At 42.4% G+C, this 24382-nt stretch overlaps 1 protein-coding gene and 1 pseudogene across 1 annotated transcript; one reads left to right on the forward strand and one right to left on the reverse strand.

The window, feature by feature from the left end:
* Nucleotides 1–1275: 1275 nt before the first annotated feature.
* Nucleotides 1276–17679, reverse strand: LOC106578691 (delta-type opioid receptor). Its single transcript, XM_014157795.3, has 3 exons — nucleotides 17284–17679; nucleotides 3374–3726; nucleotides 1276–2831 (listed from the first exon to the last, which is right to left on the reverse strand). Exons 1-3 carry the CDS (start codon nucleotides 17520–17522, stop codon nucleotides 2302–2304), a joined length of 1122 nt encoding a protein of 373 aa, XP_014013270.1. The 5' UTR covers nucleotides 17523–17679; the 3' UTR covers nucleotides 1276–2301.
* Nucleotides 17680–19268: 1589 nt separating this feature from the next.
* LOC106578712 (nuclear receptor-binding protein-like) lies at nucleotides 19269–22289 on the forward strand (annotated as a pseudogene).
* Nucleotides 22290–24382: the final 2093 nt, after the last annotated feature.

The following is a 24382-nucleotide window of genomic DNA, read 5'->3' on the forward strand; positions in this document are numbered from 1 at the left end:
TTGGGAGCAATTTCCAAACGCCTGAAGGTACCACATTCATCTGTACAAACAATAGTACGCAAGTATAAACACCATGGGACCACGCAGCTGTCATACCACTCAGGAAGGAGACGCATTCAGTCTCCTAGAGATAAACATACTTTGGTCCGAAAATTGCAAATCAATCCCAGAACAACAGCAAAGGACCTTGTGAAGATGCTGGAGGAAACAGGTACAAAAGTATCTATAACCACAGTAAAACAAGTCCTATATCGACATAACCTGAAAGGCCGCTCAGCAAGGAAGAAGCCACTGCTCCAAAACCGCCATAAAAAAGACAGACTACGGTTTGCAACTGCACATGGGGACAAAGATCGTACTTTTTTGAGAAATGTCCTCTGGTCTGATGAAACAAAAATAGAACTGTTTGGCCATAATGACCATCATTATGTTTGGAGGAAAAAAGGTGAGGCTTGCAAGCCGAAGAACACCATCCCAACCATGAAGCACGGGGGTGGCAGCATCATGTTGTGGGGGTGCTTTGCTGCAGGAGGGACTGGTACACTTCACAAAATAGATGGCATCATGAGGGAGGAAAATGATGTGGATATATTGAAGCAACATCTCAAGACATCAGTCAGGAAGTTAAAGCTTGCTCGCAAATGGGTCTTCCAAATGGACAACGACCCCAAGCATACTTCCAAAGTTGTGGCAAAATGGCTTAAGGACAACGAAGTCACGGTATTGGAGTGGCCATCACAAAGCCCTGACCTCAATCCTTTAGAAAGTGTGTGGGCAGAACTGAAAAAGTGTGCGTGAGCAAGGAGGCCTACAAACCTGACTCAGTTACACCAGCTCTGTCAGGAGGAATGAGCCAAAATTCACCCAACTTATTGTGGGAAGCTTGTGGAAGGCTACCCGAAACGTTTGACCCAAGTTAAAAACAATTTAAAGGCAATGCTACCAAATACTATTTGAGTGTATGTAAACTTCTGACCCATTCGGAATGTGATGGAAGAAATAAAAGCTGAAATAAATCATTCTCTCTACTATTATTCGGACATTTCACATTCTTAAAATAAAGTGGTGATCCTAACTAATCTAAGACAGGGAATTTTTTTCTAGGATTAAATGTCAGGAATTGTGAAAAATTGAGTTTAAATGTATTTGGCTATGGTGTATGTAAACTTCTGACTTCAACTGTATATATATATATATATATATATATATATATATATATATATATATATATATATATATATATATATATATATATATTTAATTTTTTTTAAATTTATTTATTTCAGACTTCTGATATTGCTTGTTCTGATATTTCGTATCTTAAAAACCTTTTTTTTTTTTCTTTTTGGAACTTGCTAGGGTTGGCTAGGGGGACAAAGCAACACCTTTTGTAAGAACAACGTGTAGATGGCATAGGCTAGCTAATTAAAAGCCTTCCAGCTGGTGGCTAGGAAATAGTAGCTCATGTAAACAGCGTAATAAGCTAACTAGTTAGAAGCCTTGTGGCTAACAGCTAGCAATAATAAGCACAGTAGTACGCATAGCCAAGGCTAGTGGGGTGTTAGCTAGCAGCTACCTCTTGGTGAAAGTGTGGTGTGGCTAGCTCAGTGCTGGCTGAAGGAAACCAAGTGGGGGCACTAGACGAGAGAAGGGAGCTAGCAATGCTATCGTGTTGCAGGTAGGATCTGCTATTGAGGTTAGCTTGGCTCTCAGCGAGATAGCCAAGTTAGCCTTGCAGCGTTGGCTAACCAAGTTTCAATAGCTAGCCATGAAGCTAGCTACCAACAGAGACAGAGAAGTAGAAAACACATTTCTGCACAAAACAAAAACCTTCCGGTCAGTACTCAACCTCTTGACAGAGTCTGAAGACCTACGCTCAGCAGCGATATCCTTCACAGTTCACTTGAGCCGTTAAGCAGGAAAACAGAGATCCTGTTGATCTGAGGTGAGCTAGAGAGTAATACTCTTCGTGTGGAAGAGAGGCGAGAATAACCAGAGGGCGGGAGAGTGGCTCCTTTAAAGGAGGTGAGGTGCTCACTTCATTCACCACTCTATGGCTCGGTCTCCAACAACCGCTTTTGATAGGTTCTTCCGAGAGTAGGTGATCCTAGCGAATCTCCATTGTGAGATAGAAACAAATAACTGAAAGTGAAACAATGGAACACCAGTCATCTAGTCTGAGCTATTTACAGAGGAACAGTAGCACTGCTGTGCTCACATTCCTGATATCGCTTGGGTTAGGCCCAGATCATTAGAGTCTTCCTTTCCAACTTGAGAAATGAAAGACACTTCCATGGCTAGTCATGCCGGCTTTCTAGTCCCGTGTGGGTTCACCAGTGGAACTGGGGCCTCTGCGGACCTTACAGTGTCGTTTTTACCCGACCCCTTGTCCCCCTTCTTCAGCTTTGTCGGGATGCAGAAGTCCCTGAAGCACCTCTTGAAGTTCTCATCCAGGAATGCATAGAGGACGGGGTTGAGACTGCTGTTGGTGTAGCCCAGTGCAACGCAGAAGAAGTAGGCAGCCATAACGGCGGTGGTCTCTGGAACGCTCACCAGTGCCTTGACCAGGATGAAGATGTGGATGGGCGTCCAGCACACTACAAATACCACCACCACCACCACGACCAGGCGGGTGATGCGTCGCAGGTTGCGGTCCTTCTCCCGGGAGCCCGAGAGGAGACGCACGCTCTTGAGTCGTAGCACCATCAGGGAGTAGCACACGGTGATGATGAGCACGGGCACCACGAAGGCAAACACAAATACACAGATCTTCATCAGGGTGTCCCAGTACACGTATGGCTCCGGGAATTGTAAGGCACACTCCGTGGTGCCTAGAGGGTGAGAGATTGGAGAAGAGAAAGAGAGAGGAGAGGAGAGAGGAGGTCAAGAAAGAGAGAGCACTGATGAAATGTACCTAGGCTCATACAAAGTGTTCTGAGAACACATACATTTCCCTTTGTGTCTGGTTCATCTCTCACTCTGCGGTGCCAGCAAGCTAGCAAGTCAGCCAGCTAGCAAGTCAAACTCAAAAGGGAACATCCACTTTTTCCCACTTATTCACAGCTTAATCTGTATTTAGAAACAATAATATATGGTTTTAAGATAATGGCAAGCCCATAGCTTAGATTGATAATTCTTCCCCTCTACAAAATAGGTCTGAAATGGGGGTGTATTAGGCCTCTATGTTCTGAGATTAGATGGGCACTTCTGCACTTTGATTCACTCAAACAGAGACATAAAATGAACCAGCTTAAACTGTGCATCAAATTTTCATGATGTTCTCTTCGGAAATGTGTGCGTGTGTGGATCCATGCGCATGCATTCTTTTGTGTGCGTGCTTCATGACTGTGTGTGTGTCTGCGTGCGTTCTCACCATTGTTGGTCTGGGTGCCCCCCAGTAGCAGTGCTGGTATCCCGGCTGCCGACGACAGCATCCAGATACACACGTTGATCATCTTGGCATTGATGGGTGTCCGGAAATCCAGGGCTTTGACCGGGTGGCACACGGCCACATAGCGGTCCACACTCATCATGGTCAGGGTGAAGATGCTGGTGAACATGTTGTAGTAGTCGATGGATATGAACACCTTACACACCACCTCGCCAAACGGCCACGAGTTCAACAGGTAGTCGGTGCTCTGGAAAGGCATTGTCGTGGTGACCAGGGCGTCGGCCAGAGCCAGGTTGAATATGTAAATGTTGGTTGCCGTCTTCATCTTTGTATACCTGTTTCAAAAACAGCATAGAGTAAAGAATGTAGGGTAGAATGTGTAAGGTCCATACCTGAGTTTAAATACTTTTTGAAATCATCTTAAATACTCTATCTGGGCTTGATTGAGCTTGCCTGCATGGCACAGTGGAAAGAATAGAATAGTGACGAGTGCTAACCTCGTCCATCTAGCAGACTAGAGAAGTCTTTTTCAAATCTCTCCTCAGGGACCCCCAGACATTTGACTCATGGGTAACTGGAAGTCAACATGGCTGCCGGAACATGCGTGTGTCAACATATACAGGCGTATCAACACAAGAGGGTGTATGGAAAGCGAACAACTAAATGGCCAGAATTTAGAGACCGTTTTGCGTGACTGCAACTGTCCTGACAAACCATCAGTATCACCACACAGGAACTGACCAATGAAATCACATTTAGAAACTAAAAACAAGACCGCTCAATCAAAACAGTCTAACCAATCAAAGAGCGTTGATGTTACACCCATCGCCGATGATCCACCCACTTATTTCGCCACGCCCACTTTATTCACACCCCTTGAATTTGATTGTTTACAGCCTGTATTTCATTTTTATTAAATTGAGATTTTGTGCAAGTGGCCTACACACAATACCCCATAATGTCAAAGTGGAGTTATGTTTTACAAATTAATAAAAAATGTGAAGCTGTAATGTCTTGAGTCAGTAGGTACTCAACCCCTTTGTTATGGCAATCCTAAATAAGTACCAGTAGTAAAAAAAATGTGCATGTCAAATAATAAGTTGCATGGACTCACTCTTTGTGCAATAATAGTTTAACATGATTTTTGAATGACTACCTCATCTCTGTACCCCACACATACAATTATCTGTAAGGTCCCTTAGTCGAACAGTGAATTTCAAACGCAGTTTCAACCACAAAGACAGGGTAGGTTTTCCAATGCCTCGCAAAGAAGGGCACCTATTGGTAGATGGGTAATACAAAAACAGACATTGAATATCCCTTTGAGCATGGTGAAGTTATTAATTACACTTTGGATGGTGTATCAATAAACCCAGTCACTGCAAAGATACACGCGTCCTTCCTAACTCAGTTGCCGGAGAGGAAGGAAACTGCTCAAGGATTGCACCATGAAGCCAATGGTGACCTTTCAGCAGAACAATAACCTAAAACACAAGGCCAAATATACACCGGAGTTGCTTACCAAGACGACATTGAATGTTCAAGAGTGGCCTAGTTACAGTTTTGACTTAGATCGGCTTGAATATCAATGGCAAGACTTGAAAATGGCTTTCTGGCAATGACCAACAACCAACTTGACAGAACTTGAGGAATTAATTAAATGATGTGCAAATATTGTACAATCCAGGTGTGCAACGCTCTTAGACTTACCCTGAAAGACTCAGCAGTAATCGCTGCCAAAAGTGATTCTAAAATGCATTGACTCAGTGGTGTGAATACTTATGTAAATGAGATACTGTATTTCTGTATTTCATTTTCAATAAATTAGCAAACACTTCTGAAAACATGTTTTCACTTTATCATTATGGAGTATTGTGTGTAGATAAAAAATATATTTCAACCATTTTGAACTCAGGCTGTAACACAACAAAATGTGGTATAAGTCAAGGTGTATGAATACTTTCTGAAGGCACTGTACATAGAATGGCTGGGGGTTCCCGTGGAGAGGTTTGAAGAAGGCTAGACTAGAGCAAATGCCAAAAGTATTTGAAAGATTTCAAATAGTTTTTGAACCCAGGCGATTATTGTTATCGACAGCTGATGAAAAAACGAAATGAAACCCAATGGAAAACTTTTCCATCTGTTAAAACCTTTTACTGCAGTGGGCTAAATCAGAGTCACACAGAGGGTTTCTTGGTAGTCTTAAACAGATCTACATTGAAACAAAAGTATACACCTCACACACAAGGTTATGGTCTTAAAAAAAGAATACACATGTACCATATTAGAGTTGAAATGTATTACATTTTGAGTTTTCATCCCAATATTACACTTTATATACATCACAAAAGACTGAAATATAACCAAACCGTTTGACAGAGAAATACTGGATTTTCTGCATTTAAAAAAGAAATCATGTTTATTAATTATGAAAAATATGAATAACGTTCCATCCATGAAGCCACTAGAGGGCAATTTTGTCATTCGACCGCAGGAAAAGGGTCTGTCTTGCCATCATCTGAGCTGGTGATTTTTATTTCTATTGATAATCCCAACAACACGAGGCAGACTAAAAGTAATACAAAATTATCATACAAGTTCTTTTGATATCTCTTAAAAACTATATCTGTAACTAGGGGAGAAAATGACACTTGGCAGGGCTAGCTTAGCAGCTGTCATACTTTTAAATTGTGTCCCAAACACGTAAGTGATCTACTTTAAACGGTTTATACTTTAAAGTGGCAATCTGGGATTGGTAAATACATGTTTTGACTTTTAAATACATTATACACTGAGTGTACAAACATGCTCTTTCCATGACATAGACTGACCAAGTGAATCCAGGTGAAAGCAATGATCCTTTATTGATGTCACCTATTTAATCCACTTCAAAAAGTGTAGATGAAGGGAGGAGACAATAATGATGTTTAAGCCTTGAGACAGTTGAGACGTGGATTGTGTATGTGTGCCATTCAGAGGGTGAATGGGCAAGACAAATCATTTTAAGTGCCTTTAAATTGGGTATGGTAGTAGGTGCCAGGCGCACTGGTTTGAGTGTGTCAAGAACTGCAACGCTGCTGGGTTTTTCACATATCAAGAATGGTCCACCACCCAAAGGACATCCAGCCAACTTCACACAACTGTGGGAAGCATTGGAGTCAACATGGGCCAGCATCCCTGTGGAACTCTTCAGACACCTTTGAGGCTATTCTGAGGGCAAAAGGGGGTGCAACTCAATATTAGGAAGGTGTCCCTAGTGTTTTATACACTCGGTGAATATAGCCATTGATTCTTGAAGAAAATAAGATAACTTATAAATGTCTCAAAAGTTTAATTCAACTGTCAGTAGGTGTCTCAACTTCAAAACAAAAATGCTGATCTCATGGATGGTCATCCATCACTCTGTTTCATATGAGTGTGGTTACATTTCTCGAGCCCTATTCCTCAGCTGTTTACCCCAAAAAGGGGTGGGGTGGCCCTTTGTTGTTGTTTGAATCCCAGATTGTCCCTTTAAAGAACTTAATCTTTAAGATCTGAAATGGCTATAGCCATATATACAGTGCATTCGGAAGGTATTCAGACCCCTTGACTTTTTCCACATTTTGTTACGTTACAGCCTTATTCTAAAATGGATTGAATAGATTTTTTTTCCTGTTCAATCTACACACAACACCCCACAATGACAAAGCAAAAACGGGTTTAAGAAATGTTAGCAAATGTATATTAAAAAAAAAACGGATATGATATTTACATAAGTATTCAGACCCTTTACTCTGTACTTTGTTGAAGCACCTTTGGCAGCAATTACAGCCAAGTCTTCTTAGGTATGATGCTACAAGCTTGGCACACCTGTATTTGGGGAGTTTCTCCCATTCTTCTCTAAAGATTGCCAGGAGTGCGTAACTGGTGGCAGGGAAGTCAAGCACAGGAGAGCAGAACTTGGTATATAGCCGGAGCCGTTTAATATTCATAACTACCGGTATACAAAAACAACAAATACGTGGGCACAAAACCAGTAACGCACCAGTCACACAAAGGCACACAAACTTACAATAAACAATTCCCGACAAGGACATGGGGGAAACAGAGGGAACATATACAACATGTAATTAGGGAAATGAAACCAGGTGAGTGTGACAACCAGACAAAACAAATGGAACATGAATAATCGATCGGCGATGGCTAGAAGACTGGTGACGTCGACCGCCGAACACCACCCGAACAAGGAGAGGAACCGACTTCGGCAGAAGTCGTGACAAAGATCCTCTCAAGCTCTGTCAGGTTGGATAGGGAGCGTTGCTACACAGCTATTTTCAGGTCTCTCCAGAGATGTTTGATTGTGTTCAAGTCTGAGCTCTGGCTGGGCCACTCAAGGACATTCAAAGACTTGTCCTGAAGCCACTCCTGCGTTGTCTTGGCTGTGTGCTTAGGGTCATTGTCCTGTTGGACAGTAAACCTTCACCTTAGTATGAGGTCCTGAGTGTCCTGGAGCAGGTTTCTTTTATTTTTATATATATATATATTTTATTTTTGCATTTTCCAATTAAGAACATTCAAAACAAAAGTGAAAAGATATTAGACAACAATATGACAAAGTGACAGTAACAGACAAGTGTAAAAAAAAAAGTTAAATAAAAAATAATAATAATGAGACATTGATTCATATGTTCACCTGCCGTATTCTACATATTATACATTACGTGTGAAACATTATGTGAGGATTATATAGAGATTCAATCAATGTGATGTGAGAGGAGATTCTCCATATAGTCAATAAAAGGTTGCCAAATTCTGTAAAATGTCTCTAATTTATTCCTCAAGCAGTAAGTGATTTTCTCCAGTGGGATACAACTATTAACTTCCGATAGCCACATTGCAAATGGCAGGAAGGAATCCGATTTGTATTTCAAGGCAATACATTTCTTGGCAATCGCTAGCAATATTTCTGTTAGCTTTATAGTATGACTTTGCCTAAGATTGGTGTTAGTATAGTTACCCAGTAGACAGACCTCCGGGTCTAAAGGGAAAGCAACCCCGTGAATTGAGGATATGGTATCGCATACCCCCTGCTAGAAACCGTGTAGTTTTGAACACTGCCAAGTGGAATGGAGGAATGTTCCTTCATCTGAGCCACATCTAAAACATAGGGAGGAGATATCAGGATTGAACTTGTGCAGTCTAGATGGGGTGATATAGAGCTGATGGAGGAAATTAAACTGGATCAGTCTGTATCTGGAGTTCAATGTGGAAGTAACACCATCCCTGCATAGGTCACTCCATAGACCCTCATCAAGATTAATACCCAGATCATTTTCCCATCTAAGTCGGGGTTTATCTAGCTCAGGCAGTGTTAGTCCTGACATAAGAGCATCGTAAACACAGGAAATGGTATTGAACAGTGGTTGGTCTGTGTGGCAGAGTTGTTCAATAGGTGACATCTTAGGTAGGTTCCATTGTCCCTTGAGAGTCACCCTGATAAAGTCTCGTAGTTGTAGGTAGCTAAAGAAGTCCCTGTTAGACAAGCGGTATTTCTGTTTCAGCTGTTCAAAAGACCTCCCTCCTCATAACAGTGTTCCAGAAGAGTGATCCCCTTATCAGACCATGGTCTAAAGTTACTTTTCTGGAAAAACATAGGGATCAATCTATTGTTCCATAGAGGGGTTTTAGGGGAAAGAAATCCCTCTCGTCTGAACAGCTCATGCAGTTTGCACCATGCCAGGACAGAATGTATAATTAAAGGGTTGTCTGTGATGGTTTTTATAGATTTTCTGTCCCATTTGTAAAACAATTCTGCCCCCGTGTCATCATTCACCTCAAGCTTTTCAATGTTCAACCATGAGGGAGAGGGACCATTGTCAAACCTCTGAGCCAGAAACCTAGACTGTGCAACCCAGTAGTACATTCTAAAATTGGGGAGGTTGAAGCCCCCTTGACCGTAATCAAGTGTCAGTTTATACAGGCCAACCCTAGGGGTTTTGCCGTGCCAGATAAACCGTCTGGTCAGCTTGTCGAGAGAGGAACAGAATGCTGCGGGAACAGGGATAGGGAGAGATTACAACAAATATAGAAATCTGGGCAGGACATTCATTTTAATTACATTGATTCTACCCAGTAGAGTGAGAGGCAAGTCCATCCCCATTTACACAGGTTACCCTCCACCTTTTGCAACAAGCTGGCCAGATTGAGTTTATAGAGGTTCTTCAGGTTACCATCCACCATTATGCCCAAATATGTGAAGCCCATAGGTGACCATCTAAAAGGAAACTTGTGCTTGATGGTATGGTGGTCAAAGACAGACAACGGTAAGATTTAGCTTTTATCAAAATTGACCTTATATCCAGAGAAAGAACTATAACATTGTAGTAGGATCTGCAAGTGAGAGAGGGAATGTTCTGGGTTCGTTAGAAATAAGATAAGGTCATCCGCAAAGAGTGATAACTTATCGGTATGGGGGCCCACCTCAAAGCCATGTTTGTCAGGGCACGTTCTAATAGTCTCAGCCAACGGGTCGATGGCGAGGGCAAAGAGGTGGGGGCTAAATGGGCAACCTTGTTTGTTCCCCTTATAGAGAGGGAAAGATGAGGAAGTAATCCCATTGGTAGCAATCCTAGCTTTAGGAGATTTGTAGAGTGATTTTATTAAATTTACAAACACGGTACCTAAACCAAACTTTTCCAAGACGCGAAAGAGGTATGGCCATTCAACCCTATCAAAGGCCTTTTCAGCGTCGAGGGAGACTGCGACACCAGGTATTTTGTTTTGTTAGCAAGGTGAATTATATCAAAGAACCTTCTGAGATTATTGGAGGACAATCTATTAATTATGAAGCCAGTCTGATCCGGGTTGACCAACAGGAGAAGACAAGACTCAGTCTCTTAGATAGCATCTTGGTGACCAGTTTACAATCTGTGTTAAGGAGAGAGATTGGTCTATAGGAGGCGCACTTTAGCGGGTTTTTCCCTTTCTTGTGAATTACAGTAATCACTGCTTGAGAGAAAGACTCTGGAAAGCAGTTGTCCTCCCTGGCTTTTTTAAGTACCTCCATAAGGTAGGGGACCAACAGCTCCCTAAATTCTTTATAGAACTCTGGAGTGCTGCCATCCTCCCCAGGAGAGTTATTAGAAGGTAAGGATTTAATGGCCTCCATCAATTCAGGAACTGAGAACTGTTCCCTCAGGCGCTCTCTGTCTTCCTATGACAGGCATGGGAGGTTGAGAGGGGAGAGAAAGGAGTTGATCTCTGATAGATAATCGCTTGATTGGGAAGTGTAGAGGTCTTCGTAGTATTTCTTAAAAGTATCATTCATTTCAGTAGGGTCGAAAGATATCTTATTAGTAAGAGTTTCTATAGCATTAATTGTCCTCTTACTTTCCTCTGCTTTCAGTTGCCATGCCAATACTTTGTGAGCTTTCTCTCCAAGCTCGTAGTAATGCTGTTTTGATTTAGTGATGGCCCTCTCAGCCTGATATGTGTTCAGAGTATTATATTTAAGTTTTTCATTTATCAAAAGCCTGTATAGGTCTTTAGTCAGGCCTCTTGGTAGGTTCTCTCTAGCTCAGAGATTTCCGATTCAAGGACATTCAGTGCCGCACCGTGTTTTCTCTTCAACCTTTACTTATAGGAAATGATCTGTCCCCTCAGATAGGCTTTCAATGTGTCCCAAAGAATGAAACTGTCAGGAGCGGAGGGTTTGTTTTAGAGGTCGACCGATTATGATTTTTCCACGCCGATACCGATTATTGGGGGCCCAGAAAAGCCGATACCGATTAATCGGCCGATGTTTTTAATGTATTTGTAATAATGACAATTACAACAATACTGAATGAACACTTATTTTAACTTAATATAATATATCAATAAAATCAATTTAGCCTCAAATAAATAATGAAACATGTTCAATTTGGTTTAAATAATGCAAAAACAGTGTTGGAGAAGAAAGTAAAAGTGCAATATGTGCCATGTAAAAAAGCTAACATTTAAGTTCCTTGCTCAGAACATGAGAACATATGAAAGCTGGTGGTTCCTTTTAACATGAGTCTTCAATATTCCCAGGTAAGAAGTTTTAGGTTGTAGTTATTATAGGAATTATAGGACTATTTCTCTCTATACAATTTGTATTTCATATACCTTTGACTATCGGATGTTCTTATAGGCACTTTAGTATTGCCAGTGTAACAGTATAGCTTCCGTCCCTCTCCTCGCTCCTACCTGGGTTCGAACCAGGAACACATCGACAACAGCCACCCTCGAAGCAGCGTTACACATGCAGAGCAAGGGGAACAACTACTCCAAGTCTCAGACCGAGTGACGTGTGAAACGCTATTAGCGCGCACCCCGCTAACTAGCTAGCCATTTCACATCGGTTACACCAGCCTAATCTCGGGAGTTGATAGGCTTGAAGTCATAAACAGCACAATGCTTGAAGCATTGCGAAGAGCTGCTGGCAAACGCACGAAGGTGCTGTTTGAATGAATGCTTACGAGCCTGCTGGTGCCTACCATCGCTCAGTCAGACTGCTCTATCAAATCATAGACTTAATTATAACATAATAACACACAGAAATACGAGCCTTCGGTCATTAAAATGGTCGAATCTGGAAACTATAATTTCGAAAACAAAACATTTATTCTTTCAGTGAAATACGGAACCGTTCCGTATTTTATCTAACGGATGGCATCCCTAAGTCTAAATATTGCTGTTACATTGTACAACCTTCAATGTTATGTCATAATTAATTACGGCCTTTGTTAGGAATAAATGGACTTCACACAGTTCGCAATGAGCCAGGCGGCCCAAACTGCTGCATATACCCTGACTGCTTGCACGGAACGCAAGAGAAGTGACACAATTTCCCTAGTTATAAGAAATTCATGTTAGCAGGCAATATTAACTAAATATGCAGGTTAAAAAATATATACTTGTGTATTGATTTTAAAGAAAGGCATTGATGTTTATGGTTAGGTACATTGGTGCAACGTTAGTGTTTTTTTTGCAAATGCGCTTGTTAAATCATCACCCGTTTGTTGAAGTAGGCTGTGATTCAATGAGAAATTAACCGGCACCGCATCGATTATATGCAACGCAGGACACGCTAGATAAACTAGTAATATCATCAACCATGTGTAGTTAACTAGTGATTATGTTAAGATTGACTGTTTTTTATAAGATAAGTTTAATGCTAGCTAGCAACTTACCTTGGCTTCTTGCTGCCCTCGTGTAACAGGTAGTCAGCCTGCCATGCAGGCTCCTCGTGGAGTGCAATGTAAGGCAGGTGGTTAGAGCGTTGGACTAGTAACCGGAAGGTTGCAAAAACGAATCCCCGAGGTAAAAATCTGTCGTTCTGCCCCTGAACAAGGCAGTTAAAAATAAAATAAAATCGACAAATCGGTGTCCCAAAATGCAGATTACCGATTGTTATGAAAACTTGAAATCGGCCCTAATTAATTGGCCATTCCGATTAATCGGTCGACCTCTAGTTTGTTTGTCAAAGTAAAAATATTGATCTGCTCCTTGATGAATGCACAAAATTCAGGTTGCTTCAGGAGTGTAGAATTTAGTCTCCATCTATATGCTCCATTTACCTTGGTAGGAATGGAGATTGATAATACCACAGGAGAATGGTCACTAAGCAATCTGGGGAGATACTCGATATCTAACACTCTATGAAACAGTTGGGTCGATAGTAAAAAGTTATCTATGCGTGTGTGTGTGTTGTGTGGGTGTGAATAAAAAGAGTAGTCCCTATCCTGTGGGTGCAACTGTTTCCAGATGTCTAGCAAATTAAGATCTTTCATGAATGACATGGTGAGCTTGCCGGCTTTGGTAAGAAGTGAGGGTTTATCAGAGGACCTATCAAGAACTGTATCTAAAAAAAATGTAAATCTCCTCCAGCCAGTAGCCATCCTGGTGGTGCTTGAGCAACCTGAAGGAAAACATTCTGAATTAACATATGGTCATCGAAGTTAGGAGCATAAATATTCAATAAGGTCCAAGATTCCGAAAACATATGCCCCTGCACCAAAACAAACCTGCCCGACTCAGAAGGGGATGTGTCTACTTATCACAATTGCAGTTCCTCTTGCTTTGGAGTTAAAAGAGGATGCAAAAACTTGTCCTACACGTTCCCTCTTCAATTTCTTGTGTTCACTGGCTGTAAGATGTGTTTCTTGTAAAGACACAATGTCAGCCTTTCATTTCTTAAGGTATGTATAGACTCTTTTCCTCTTAATCGTGCTGTTAAGACCTTTTACGTTGAATGTGACATATTTTAGTGGATTAAGCATAGGTTGGGTTTCAAATATATAGCCAAATGGAAATCTCTCATATGTAAATAGTCAGGTAATATTTCAACTTTAGTTTGAACACTGAAGTGACCTATGTGTCTCTTAAGGAAGGAAACAACAATAAACATAGAAAAAGAAAAAAAAACAGAAATCCCACCCACCCCGATTGTCAGACTAAAACAACAATCCCAACAATCAAACGTGAATACACTTGTAGAGATACGTTGCTGCGCGCTTTCCACCTTACTCTTACTAGCTAAACCTGGGCGTAAACTAAAACCTGAGAGCTCTCTAAGTTGAAAACAAACTTTGTGAATAGACATTTATGGCTGAAAATTTACTGACCACAGTAAGGGCTGCTTGAGTCTCTTTTCAGGAGAGGAGAAACATAAATGGGGGGGAAAGCAGTGGGCCTAAGCCCACTAATTTTCTTCGCCCAGTGGATATTGACTAAATCAAAATATTTTCTCCTGTAAATGTAATAGGACTCACCCGGGAAAAAACGGTTCGTTGAAAATGTACAAATCAAATACAGCGACCGGATAGTGGGGTAAACAGATCCAAATTCCAAGAAGATATCAGCAGTTCAGTCCCAGGACAGCACGCAAAAGAAAAAACAAACAAACTGTATCTTATCCCCCAGAGAGACCCTCCTGATTCAGACGTGGTTCAGTTCTTTGAGAAAAGTGAGCACTTCTTCCGGTGTGTTGAAGAGATGGCTTCGGCCATTGTACTGAACTTTCATCCGCGCAGGGTGGATGAGGTATCCGGTGATGTTCTTCTCCTTCAGTGCTTTGGCGGCAGGTCTGAACTGCTTGCGACATCTGGCGAGATCCGCGCTCATATCCGGGAAAAGGCTGACCCTCTTGCCATCGATGGTGATGTCCCCTTCAGGCTCTTGCGAGTTGCAGTATCTTCTCTCTGTCCTGGAAACAGAGGAACCTGATCAGGACGGCCCGTGGGGGCTCATCTGGCCGGGGTTTCGTAGCTGATGTTCTGTGGGCGCGTTCGATTTCCAATGGCTTGGTGAAGTTGATTATGCCTAGGACATCCGGGATCCATTGAGTGAAGAAATGGACCGGGTCACGGCCCTCGCTGTCTTCTTTCAATCCCACCACACGGATATTGCTACGTCTGCTCTTTGTTACCATCCTGAATTTCCCGGAGGAGAGTAGCAAGCATGTCGGCAGGCTCGCAAGAGGCTGCCGAGAGCAACAGTCTGGAACTGTCGTCTGAGTTATGAGGGCCAATGCTAATCTTGCTAGCTGTAGCGTTATCTTGTGAATCAACGACGTTTAGGTCGTCCTTCTTGCCTCTCGGCCGGAGGTCCATGGCTCTTTGGGAAGGTAAATACTTGACAATTTATCAGCCAATGTTAGAGTATTGTTTCAACGTTTTTATTTAGGTAATAATGGAATAACTTTGAAGAGCTCGGTTTGTCAACGTCTGCTCAGCTCCACAGCTTCACGTGCTCATCAAGGATCACTTTGTACTTTGCACCATTCATCTTTACCTCTAACCCTGACCAGTCTCCCAGTCCCTGAAATACATCCCCACAGCATGATGCTGCCACCACCATGCTTCACCGTAGGGATGGTGCAAGGTTTCCTCCAGACGTGATGCTTGGCATTCAGGCCAAAGAGTTCAATCTTGGTTTCATCAGACCAGAGAATCTTGTTTCTCATGGTCTGAGAGTCCTTTAGGTGCCTTTTGGCAAACTCCAAGCGGGCTGTCATGTGCCTTTTACTGAGGAATGGATTCCATCTGGCCACTCTACCATAAAGGCCTGATTGGTGGAGTGCTGCAGAGATGGTTGTCCTTCTGGAAGGTTCTCCCATCTCCACAGAACTCTGGAGCTCTGTCAGCGTGACCATCGGGTTCTTGGTCACCTCCCTGACCAAGGCCCTTCTCCCCCGATTGTTCAGTTTGGCTGGGGTCCAGCTATAGGAAGAGTCTTGGTGGTTCCAAACTTCTTCCATTGAAGAATGATGGAGGCCACTGTGTTCTTTGGGACCTTCAATGCTGCAGACATGTTTGGTACCCTTCCCCAGATCTGCGCCTCAACACAATCCCGTCTCGGAGCTCTTCGGACAATTCCCTCGACCTCATGGCTTCGGTTTTGCTCTGACATGCGCCGTCAACTGTGGGACCCTGTATAGGCAGGTGTGTGCCTTTCCAAATCATGTCCAATGAATTGAATTTAACACAGGTGGACTCCAATCAAGCTGTAGAAACATCTGAAGGATGATCAATGGAAACAGGATGCACCTGAGCTCAATTTTGTCTCATAGAAAAGGGTCTGAATACTTATTTAAATAAGGTTTTTCTGTTTTTTATTTTTAATGAATTTGCAAACATTTCTAAAAACCTGTTTTCGCTTTGTCATCACGGGGTATTTTGTGTACATTGATGAGGAAATGTATTTAATCCATTTTAGAATAAGGTTGTAACGTAGAATTGTAGAATAAGAGAAGGGGTCTGAATACTTTCCGAAAGCATTGTACATACAGTATAGTGTTATAGACTATTGGTCAGTTACCATACACATGATCCACTAGAAGTTTGTTGAGCCTGTTGCTTTTTTGGATCAATACCTTGGACATGCTCCCATTTCACAGTCATTATTCCTATCTTCGATAGATTACCCCCTAGATTACCCTACATTTACCATTGCCGTTTTGAAAATACAACGCGGTAGGGAAAATAAGGAAGGGAGTGGTTTGTGACAAACAAAAGCAGCCACTCATCGATATGTCAGCTCCAACACAGCCAAAACATCTGCTATGCGGATGTCGGCCAATGCTGATTATCAATGGTTAACGCTCGATCTGATTGAATCTAGGCCTGCACTACAATAAATCACAGCTCTGATAGCTGTGGATGACAGCCCAATGAGCATGTTCTGACGCGGACGTCCATCTAAAATACGGAATTCTGCTCACCGGAAGATAATGTGCAATCAATCTAATTTGAGGTAATTGTCTCTAGTCTGGGGTACTTTGTGAGGCGTTGGTGCACTGCGCATGACACTAGAAGTATTTTATCTGTTTTACACACCATAAATAAAACCCAACGAGGTGCAAGCAACCCTATTAACATGATAGAGCGCCACTGGTTTTAAATGCAATTAAAACGCTTTCTCTCTGCCCAAAGAACACTATTTCTCATAGGCTTGACACATTTAATTTACACATTTAGAACACCTTTAAACATTGCCCCAACAGATGTCGCGTTCCAATTGTAAAAAGGCCCAAAAGTCAACAAGGATTTTCCCTCCAATAGAACTGTACAGTATGTTATGATTGAAACAAAAATAATCAATCCTAACAAATCATATAGTGATTGTAAATGTACTATTAGGTTTAAACATGCACCTGCCACTGGGTGGCTCACAAGTGTTGCAAATGTTTAAAAAATCTTCACTTTTTAGTTGAATTTTGTGTGCGAAAATGTAGGTGTATGCATGGGCATTTTACTGAAATGTTGTATTTTTAGCATACTTGGTGTAACCCTTCATTTGCCTAAACTCTTTAGCAATAGCCTATATATTGACAATTGATATCAATGCAATATTGAGATGAGTGTGCAATCAATTATAATAAACCTTACCTGATGATAACATACATGACGAGGCAGTTGCCCACCAAGCCCACCACAAACACCACGGAGTACACAGCTGTGATAATGGGGATTATTGGGGACATTGACTCATCTTCCCCGTCAGAGTCCAAAGTCAGATTGTGACCTGCTGCAAATCCAGACTGCGCAGTAGAATTCATATAACAGTCCTCGGCGAGCGCCAAGAGGCACTTATCGTCTTTGAAAATTTCAACCGGGGTGGCTTCCATTTTTGGTTACGTTTGACCACCTAACGAAAAGGGGAAAAGGGCATATGCGTTTGACTGGCTGTTGGCTATGCGTGAAGTAAGCCCGTAAGAAGAAGAAAAAATAACAGTAAGAAAGTTGAAGATATGCGTCAAAAGATTATAGTTTGTAAATTAAACCAACTTTTTATTATATGCCGTTCAAATGCATATATATATACAGGTTAAATCAATCCTGTTTTTAATGTGATATTAACAATTAAACCGTAATGCATAATGCGTAATTTCACCCATCAGGGCCCTCGGTAACTTACCCTCTGGATATTAGTTCCTTCTGTTCCTTTTTTGTGTTTGTAGAATATGGAATTTTTGCTGAACGAAAATATATTTGCTGTTGGATTGCAGAAGGTTATGGCTCGCCAAACTTTGTAGAGTGGAGTATGTGAGCAACAATCACAGCACTGCGGCTCGGCGGAGACTCGAGCCACTCCCACTCAGTGGCATACCCAACAACCGCCCCCAGCACTGTGAACAATCATATGCTGTGCCATATGAATATGACGTATAGCGATATATTGCCTACCCTCTATCCTGTAATGTAGGTAAATATAGGCTACTCTGTGTATGTCCTGAAATGCATGTACAAGCTGTAACTGATGTGAGTGGAAATGCTGGGTCTCAGTCTCGGTTTGTAGTCTTCTGGGTAGCCTGAGGGATGTCAAGGATCTATGAGCTCTAAACACTAATTACAGCTAATCAGAGGAGAAAGCAAAGGAGAAGTCAAACCTTGTTAATACAGCCCAAAATGTTTCCACAGTGATTTACATAGTGGATATGATGCATGATAGGTCCTCGGTTCAAATAAGTTCAACAGATACACAAACAACAGGAAGCCGATTGAAGCACAGGTCTTTCAACTGTTTAGCAGTCATCATATCCATAGATGTCTATAATTGATTGGTGCACTTTTATTCTGTATTGCTTCATTACTGATGATTACTGAGTCATACTCTGACTTGACTTAATCCTCTTGGCCCCCTTGGGAGCATAGGGCATCCACCATGGCTCCCAACCTCACTCTCTTCTGTCCAAGAGCTTTTAGTCATACTCTAAAGTGTCGTATTTGCAAGGCCCCTTTCTCTCAAAAAATAAATTCCTTTGGTTGAACAGATGTATTTTCAGTGAGGATCATCTCATATTTTGTTCAAAGACTAGTACAGCAAAATGCTTTCCTGGAAGTTACGTTTTATCTGCTGGGATAGGGGGTCATCCTAACGCATTTCTCAGAATTTTTTGAAAGGGTAAACTAGTTTGTAGCTTGTAAAAATAATGGTAATATGTCACGGCATTTCAGCAACACTATGTATTACATACAGGAATAGCATTATTCAAGGATTCAGCCTTGTGTTAATTACGTTTTTTGAGAAAATATATGAAGAGAACACATAAGTCCTCAATTACTACATGCATTGAGGTTACCAGTCAGTTCCAGGTACTCACATAACGTATTCTACTGCAATGGCTGAAATGAATAAGGGTTATTTTGAAATGTAATATAGTTCTTGGAAATGACAGTGTCATTTATTTTCCCACTGTATCAATTGTCAATGTGGATGTCTTGTCATTTCAATATCATTTTCATCCTCCGCTGCGTATTGGTCCACCTTTTCTGACGATGACTTCTCTGTTTCATCTGACGACGAAGACAGCCCTTACACTCTGAAATCTTCCTGACCTTAAGGAAACTGTATTTCACAGCTTCCATCACAAATGGCTCTCACAACGCCAGGCAAATCAGACACATGAAAATAAATGATCGTGTCACCTGGCGGAGTCTACTTGAATTTGTGACAGTGGACATTTGATAAAGATATCCCCAAAAGTAAGCCAGGAGAAGAAGCCTGGATCGCTGTCTCTTAGGGTGCATTCCAAATGGCACCCTATTCCCGATAGTGCACTACTTTTGACCAGAGCCCTATGGGGAGCCCTATAGGGAATGGGCTGCCATTCGTGACGTAGACTTACTCTGCATAAGCAGCTTTCTTGATTAGAGGTATCAGGGACAATGGCGGTAGTACATTTGGATATTACATTTTCATATGTGGAATGAGAAACTTTTTGATTCGAAGGAGAGGGATTGAGGCACACACTGTTCCTCTGCTGCAAAATGCATTGAGTTCATTTGACCTGTGACACCATCTTCATCCAACACAACGGCCTCATCAAGATAGTATCAGTGGCTCCAGACACCATCAACAACCGTGTGAAGACCTGCAGAAAGGAACAGAAAAACCTGCGCTTCTTCACCCCTGAATATGGAACTGTTGTAGATGTCACCACTGCAGTGGATATCTACTCCTTTGGGATGTGTGCCTTGGAGATGGCAGTGTTGGAGATCCAGGGAAACTGAGAATCTTCCAATTTCAGGAGGGCATCAACAATGTCATACAGTCACTGGAAGATCCCCTACAGAGGGAGTTTATTCAGAAGTTTCTCGAGGCTGACCTGTTTAAGAGGCCTACAGCCAGAGAGCTGCTTTTCCACCAGGCTCTGTTTTAGGTGCCCCTGTTGAAGCTGCTAGCTGCACACTGTGTCGTTAGCCACCAGCATATGATCCCTGAGAATGCCTTAGAGGAGATCACTAAGAACATGAACCCCAACCTCATCATCTTTGCGATAAAGGCGGGCGTGCAGGTCAAGCTGTTTCAGTTTCCTGACTTGGAACTGGAGAAGTTCCTGGAGGATGTCGGGAATGGTATCTACAACCTAGCGTTCGGTCTGCCCTCTCGCGTTCGGTCTGCCCTTTAGTAACCTTCTGTCTTATGTAACCATACCAAACACAACATATCATACTAATTTTAGTGTCCTGGATTTACATTTACTATGTTACGTCTAGTCTGTGAGACCAGGCTGGCTAAACTACAGACATGCAAGGTTGTTCAGATGCAGTGTAATATTGAGCCGGTGGAGGAGAGTGCAAAACATCATCTGACACTACTGTGGAAGCTGGAGGACAAACTGAACAGACACCTACAGTGCCTTCAGAAAGTATTCATACCCCTTTACTCATTCCACATTTTGTTGTGTTACAGCATGAATTCAAAATTGATTAAATAGATTGTTTTATCACCCATTTACAAACAATAACCCATAATGACAGAGTGAAAACATGTTTTTAGACATTTTAGCACATAAAAAAAAAAAAAGAAATACAAAAATATTTCATTCACAGAAGTATTCACACCCCTGTGTCAATACATGTTAGAATCACCTTTGGCAGCGATTACAGGGTAAGTCTCTAAAAGCTTTGTACACCTGGATTGTACAATATTTGCACTTTTTTAAAAAATGTTATTCTTCAAGCTCTGTCATGTTGGCTGTTGATCATTACTAGACAGCCATTTTCAAGTCTTGCCATACATATTCAAGACGATTGAAGTCAAAACTGTAACTCGGACACTCAGGAACATTCAACGTCATCTTGGTAAGCAACTCCAGTGTATATTTGGCCTTGTGTTTTCGGTTATTGAATTTGTCTCCCAGTGTCTGTTGGAAAGCAGACTGAACTAGGTTTTCCTCTATGATTTTGCCTGTGCTTAGCTCTATTCCATTTCTTTTAATCCTAAAAAAAACTCCCTAGTCCTTGCCAGACAAGCATACCTATAACATTGTGCAGCCACCACCATGCTTGAAAATATGAAGAGTGGTACTCAGAGATGTGTTGTGTTTGCTCCAAACATAACGCTGTGTATTCAGGACATAAAGTTAATTTCTTTGCCACATTTTTTGCAGTTTTACTTTAGTGTCTTATTGCAAACAGGATGCGTGTTTTGGAATATTTTTATTCTGTGAAAGCTTCCTTCTTTTCACTCTGTCAATTAGGTTAGTATTGTGGAGTAGCTACAATGTTGTTGATCCATCCTCAGTTTTCTCTTATCACAGCCATTAAACTCTGCAAATGTTTTAAAGTCACCATTGGCCTCACCATTACTCCCTCACGTTATACAAGCATTTTGCTACACCCACAATAATATCTGCTAAACATATGTATACCACCAATAACATTTAATTTGATTAAAACTTTATTTGATTTCCTCGCCAGCAACTGAGTTAGGAAAGACACCTGTATATTTGTAGTGACTGGGTGTATTGATACACCATCCCAAAGTGTAATTCATAACTTCACCATGCTCAAAGGGATATTCAATGTCTGCTTTTTATTTTTACCCATCTACCAATAAGTTCCCTTCTTCGCGAGGCATTGGAAAACCTCCCTGGTCTTTGTAGTTGAATCTGTGTTTGAAATTCACTGCTCAACTGAGGGACCTGACAGATAATTGTGTGGGGTACAGAGATTATGTTAAACACTATTATTGACAAAAGGTTGAAAACTTATTGACTCAAGACATTTCAGCTTTTCATTTTTTATTAATTTGTAAACATTTCTAAAAACATGGTTCCCCTTTGACATTATGGGGTACAGTGTGTAGGCCAGTGCCACAACATCTTAATGTAATCCATTTTAAATTCAGGCTGTAACACAACAAAATGTGGAAAAAGTCAAGGTGTGAATACTTTCTGAATGCACTGTAAGCTGTGATTTGTTACCCATGAGAATATACAGGAACTGTCTGTTGAGCTGGTCCAACTGGGCTTTATCAGCGAGGTGGGCCAGAGCAGGATGTACTAGAAGAGGCCTTCACCAAGTTCTTCAGCAGGAACGGTTCCCTCAACCCTGTCACTGGGCTGCCCGAGTCTGTCCCTTTCTTTTTAGTTCCTTCTATACAGTAGCAACTTCTTTTGGGAAGGAAGCCAACACAGTTATCCTATGTCAGTATTACTTGTTAGGGCGGCAGGTAGTCCAGTGGTTAAGAGTGTTGGGCCTATAACCGAAAGGTCGCTGATTCCAATCCCTGAATTGACTTGGTACAATTGTGGCCCTGTGGCCTTGAGCAAGGCACTTAACTCAAATTGCTCCTATAAGTTGCTCTGAACAAGAGCTTCTGCTGTCACGGCTTCCGCCGAAGTCGGTCCCTCTTCTTGTTCGGGCGGCGTTCGGGCGTTCAACGTCACCGGCCTTCTAGCCATCGCCGATTCATTTTCCATTTGTTTTGTCTTTGTCTTACACACCTGGTTTCAATTCCCCAATTACTTGTTCATTATTTAAACCTCTGTTCCCCCATGTTTGTTTGTGAGTAATTGTTTGTATGTAATACGGTCCGTTATTGTGGGCTCGCATTATTGCGTTGAATTTGTTTGTATTTTGAGTAAATACATTTTTTACTCATATCTGCTGTCCTGCGCCTGACTCCTCCACAAAGCTCACACAGACTTTATTACATCTGCTAAATGGTTAAATTGTAAATGAAAAAAATGTACAAATCACTTGTTTAGAATATATATCCAGAACTGTATCAGGGAGTAGGTCAGAGATCTGGCAATGTAGTGACACGACAACAACCTCTCCCTCAACTTGAGATAGACAAAGGAGTTGATCGTGGACTACTGAAAAAGGAAAGCAGAGCACATCCCCATTCACATTGACACGGCTGTAGCGCAGCGGATCGAGAGCTTCAAGTTCCTTGGTGTCCACATCACTAAGGACCTATCATAGTCAAAACACACCAAGATAGGTGTCACGGTTGTCGTCGGGAAAGGAGGACCAAAACGCAGCAGGGATGTGGATGCTCATCTTGATATTTATTTATAAAAATAAAGTGAACACCAAAATAATAAACACGGAAAAACACACAAACAACCAAACAGTCTTGTAAGGCTCACACACGCAAAACAAGAGACAATCTCCCACAAACACTTAACCAAACACATACCCATATATAGGACTCTCAATCAGAGGCAACAAGAAAGCACCTGCCTCCAATTGAGAGTCCGACCCCATTAACCTAAACATAGAAATACCACTAACTAGACTAAACATAGAAATACATTACAAGGAACAGTGCCCAAAAACCCCGGAATACCTAAATCAAATACCCTTCTACAAAAAACACCACCCCGAACCACATAAAACAAATACCCTCTGCCACGTCCTGACCAAACTACAATAACAAATAACCCTTTTACTGGTCAGGACATGACAATACCCCCCCCCCAAAGGTGCAGACCCCGGATGCACCTCATAAATAAACAAAACCCAAAACAACAAAAAAATCCCCCTAAACTAAAGGGAGGGAAGGGAGGGTGGCTGCCGTCACCGACGGCACTTGTGCTATACCCACCCTCCCCAACCCACCTATACAGGTGGTGGTTCAGGCTCCGGCCTACTGTCCTCCAGAATGCAGACAGACTTAATTCGTTTCGGGCCGTAGGCAGACTCCCCTCGTTCCGGATCTTGGGCAGACCTCTTCCATTCCACACTGTCGGCAGACTCATTTGAAACACAGTTACTTATATTTAGTTCTGGATCATTAATAGACTTACTCAGTTCCGGGTTGCTGCTAGACTTCTTTGGTTCCGGGTCACAGGCAGACCCCCTCGGTTCCGGGTCACAGGCAGACCCCCTCGGTTCCGGGTCGGCGGGCCACTCTGGCAGCTTCGGGCAGGCGGGCCACTCTGGCAGATCCGGCGCGGCGGGCCACTCTGGCAGATCCGGCGCGGCGGGCCACTCTGGCAGATCCGGCGCGGCGGGCCACTCTGGCAGATCCGGCGCGGCGGGCCACTCTGGCAGATCCGGCGCGGCGGGCCACTCTGGCAGATCCGGCGCGGCGGGCCACTCTGGCAGATCCGGCGCGACGGGCCACTCTGGCTGATCCGGGCAGACGGGCCACTCTGGCTGATCCGGGCAGACGGGCCACTCTGGCTGATCCGGGCAGACGGGCCACTCTGGCTGATCCGGGCAGACGGGCCACTCTGGCTGATCCTGA

This window comes from Salmo salar, chromosome 19, assembly GCF_965601325.2.
Source record: "Salmo salar chromosome 19, fSalSal1, whole genome shotgun sequence".
NCBI lineage: Eukaryota > Metazoa > Chordata > Actinopteri > Salmoniformes > Salmonidae > Salmo > Salmo salar.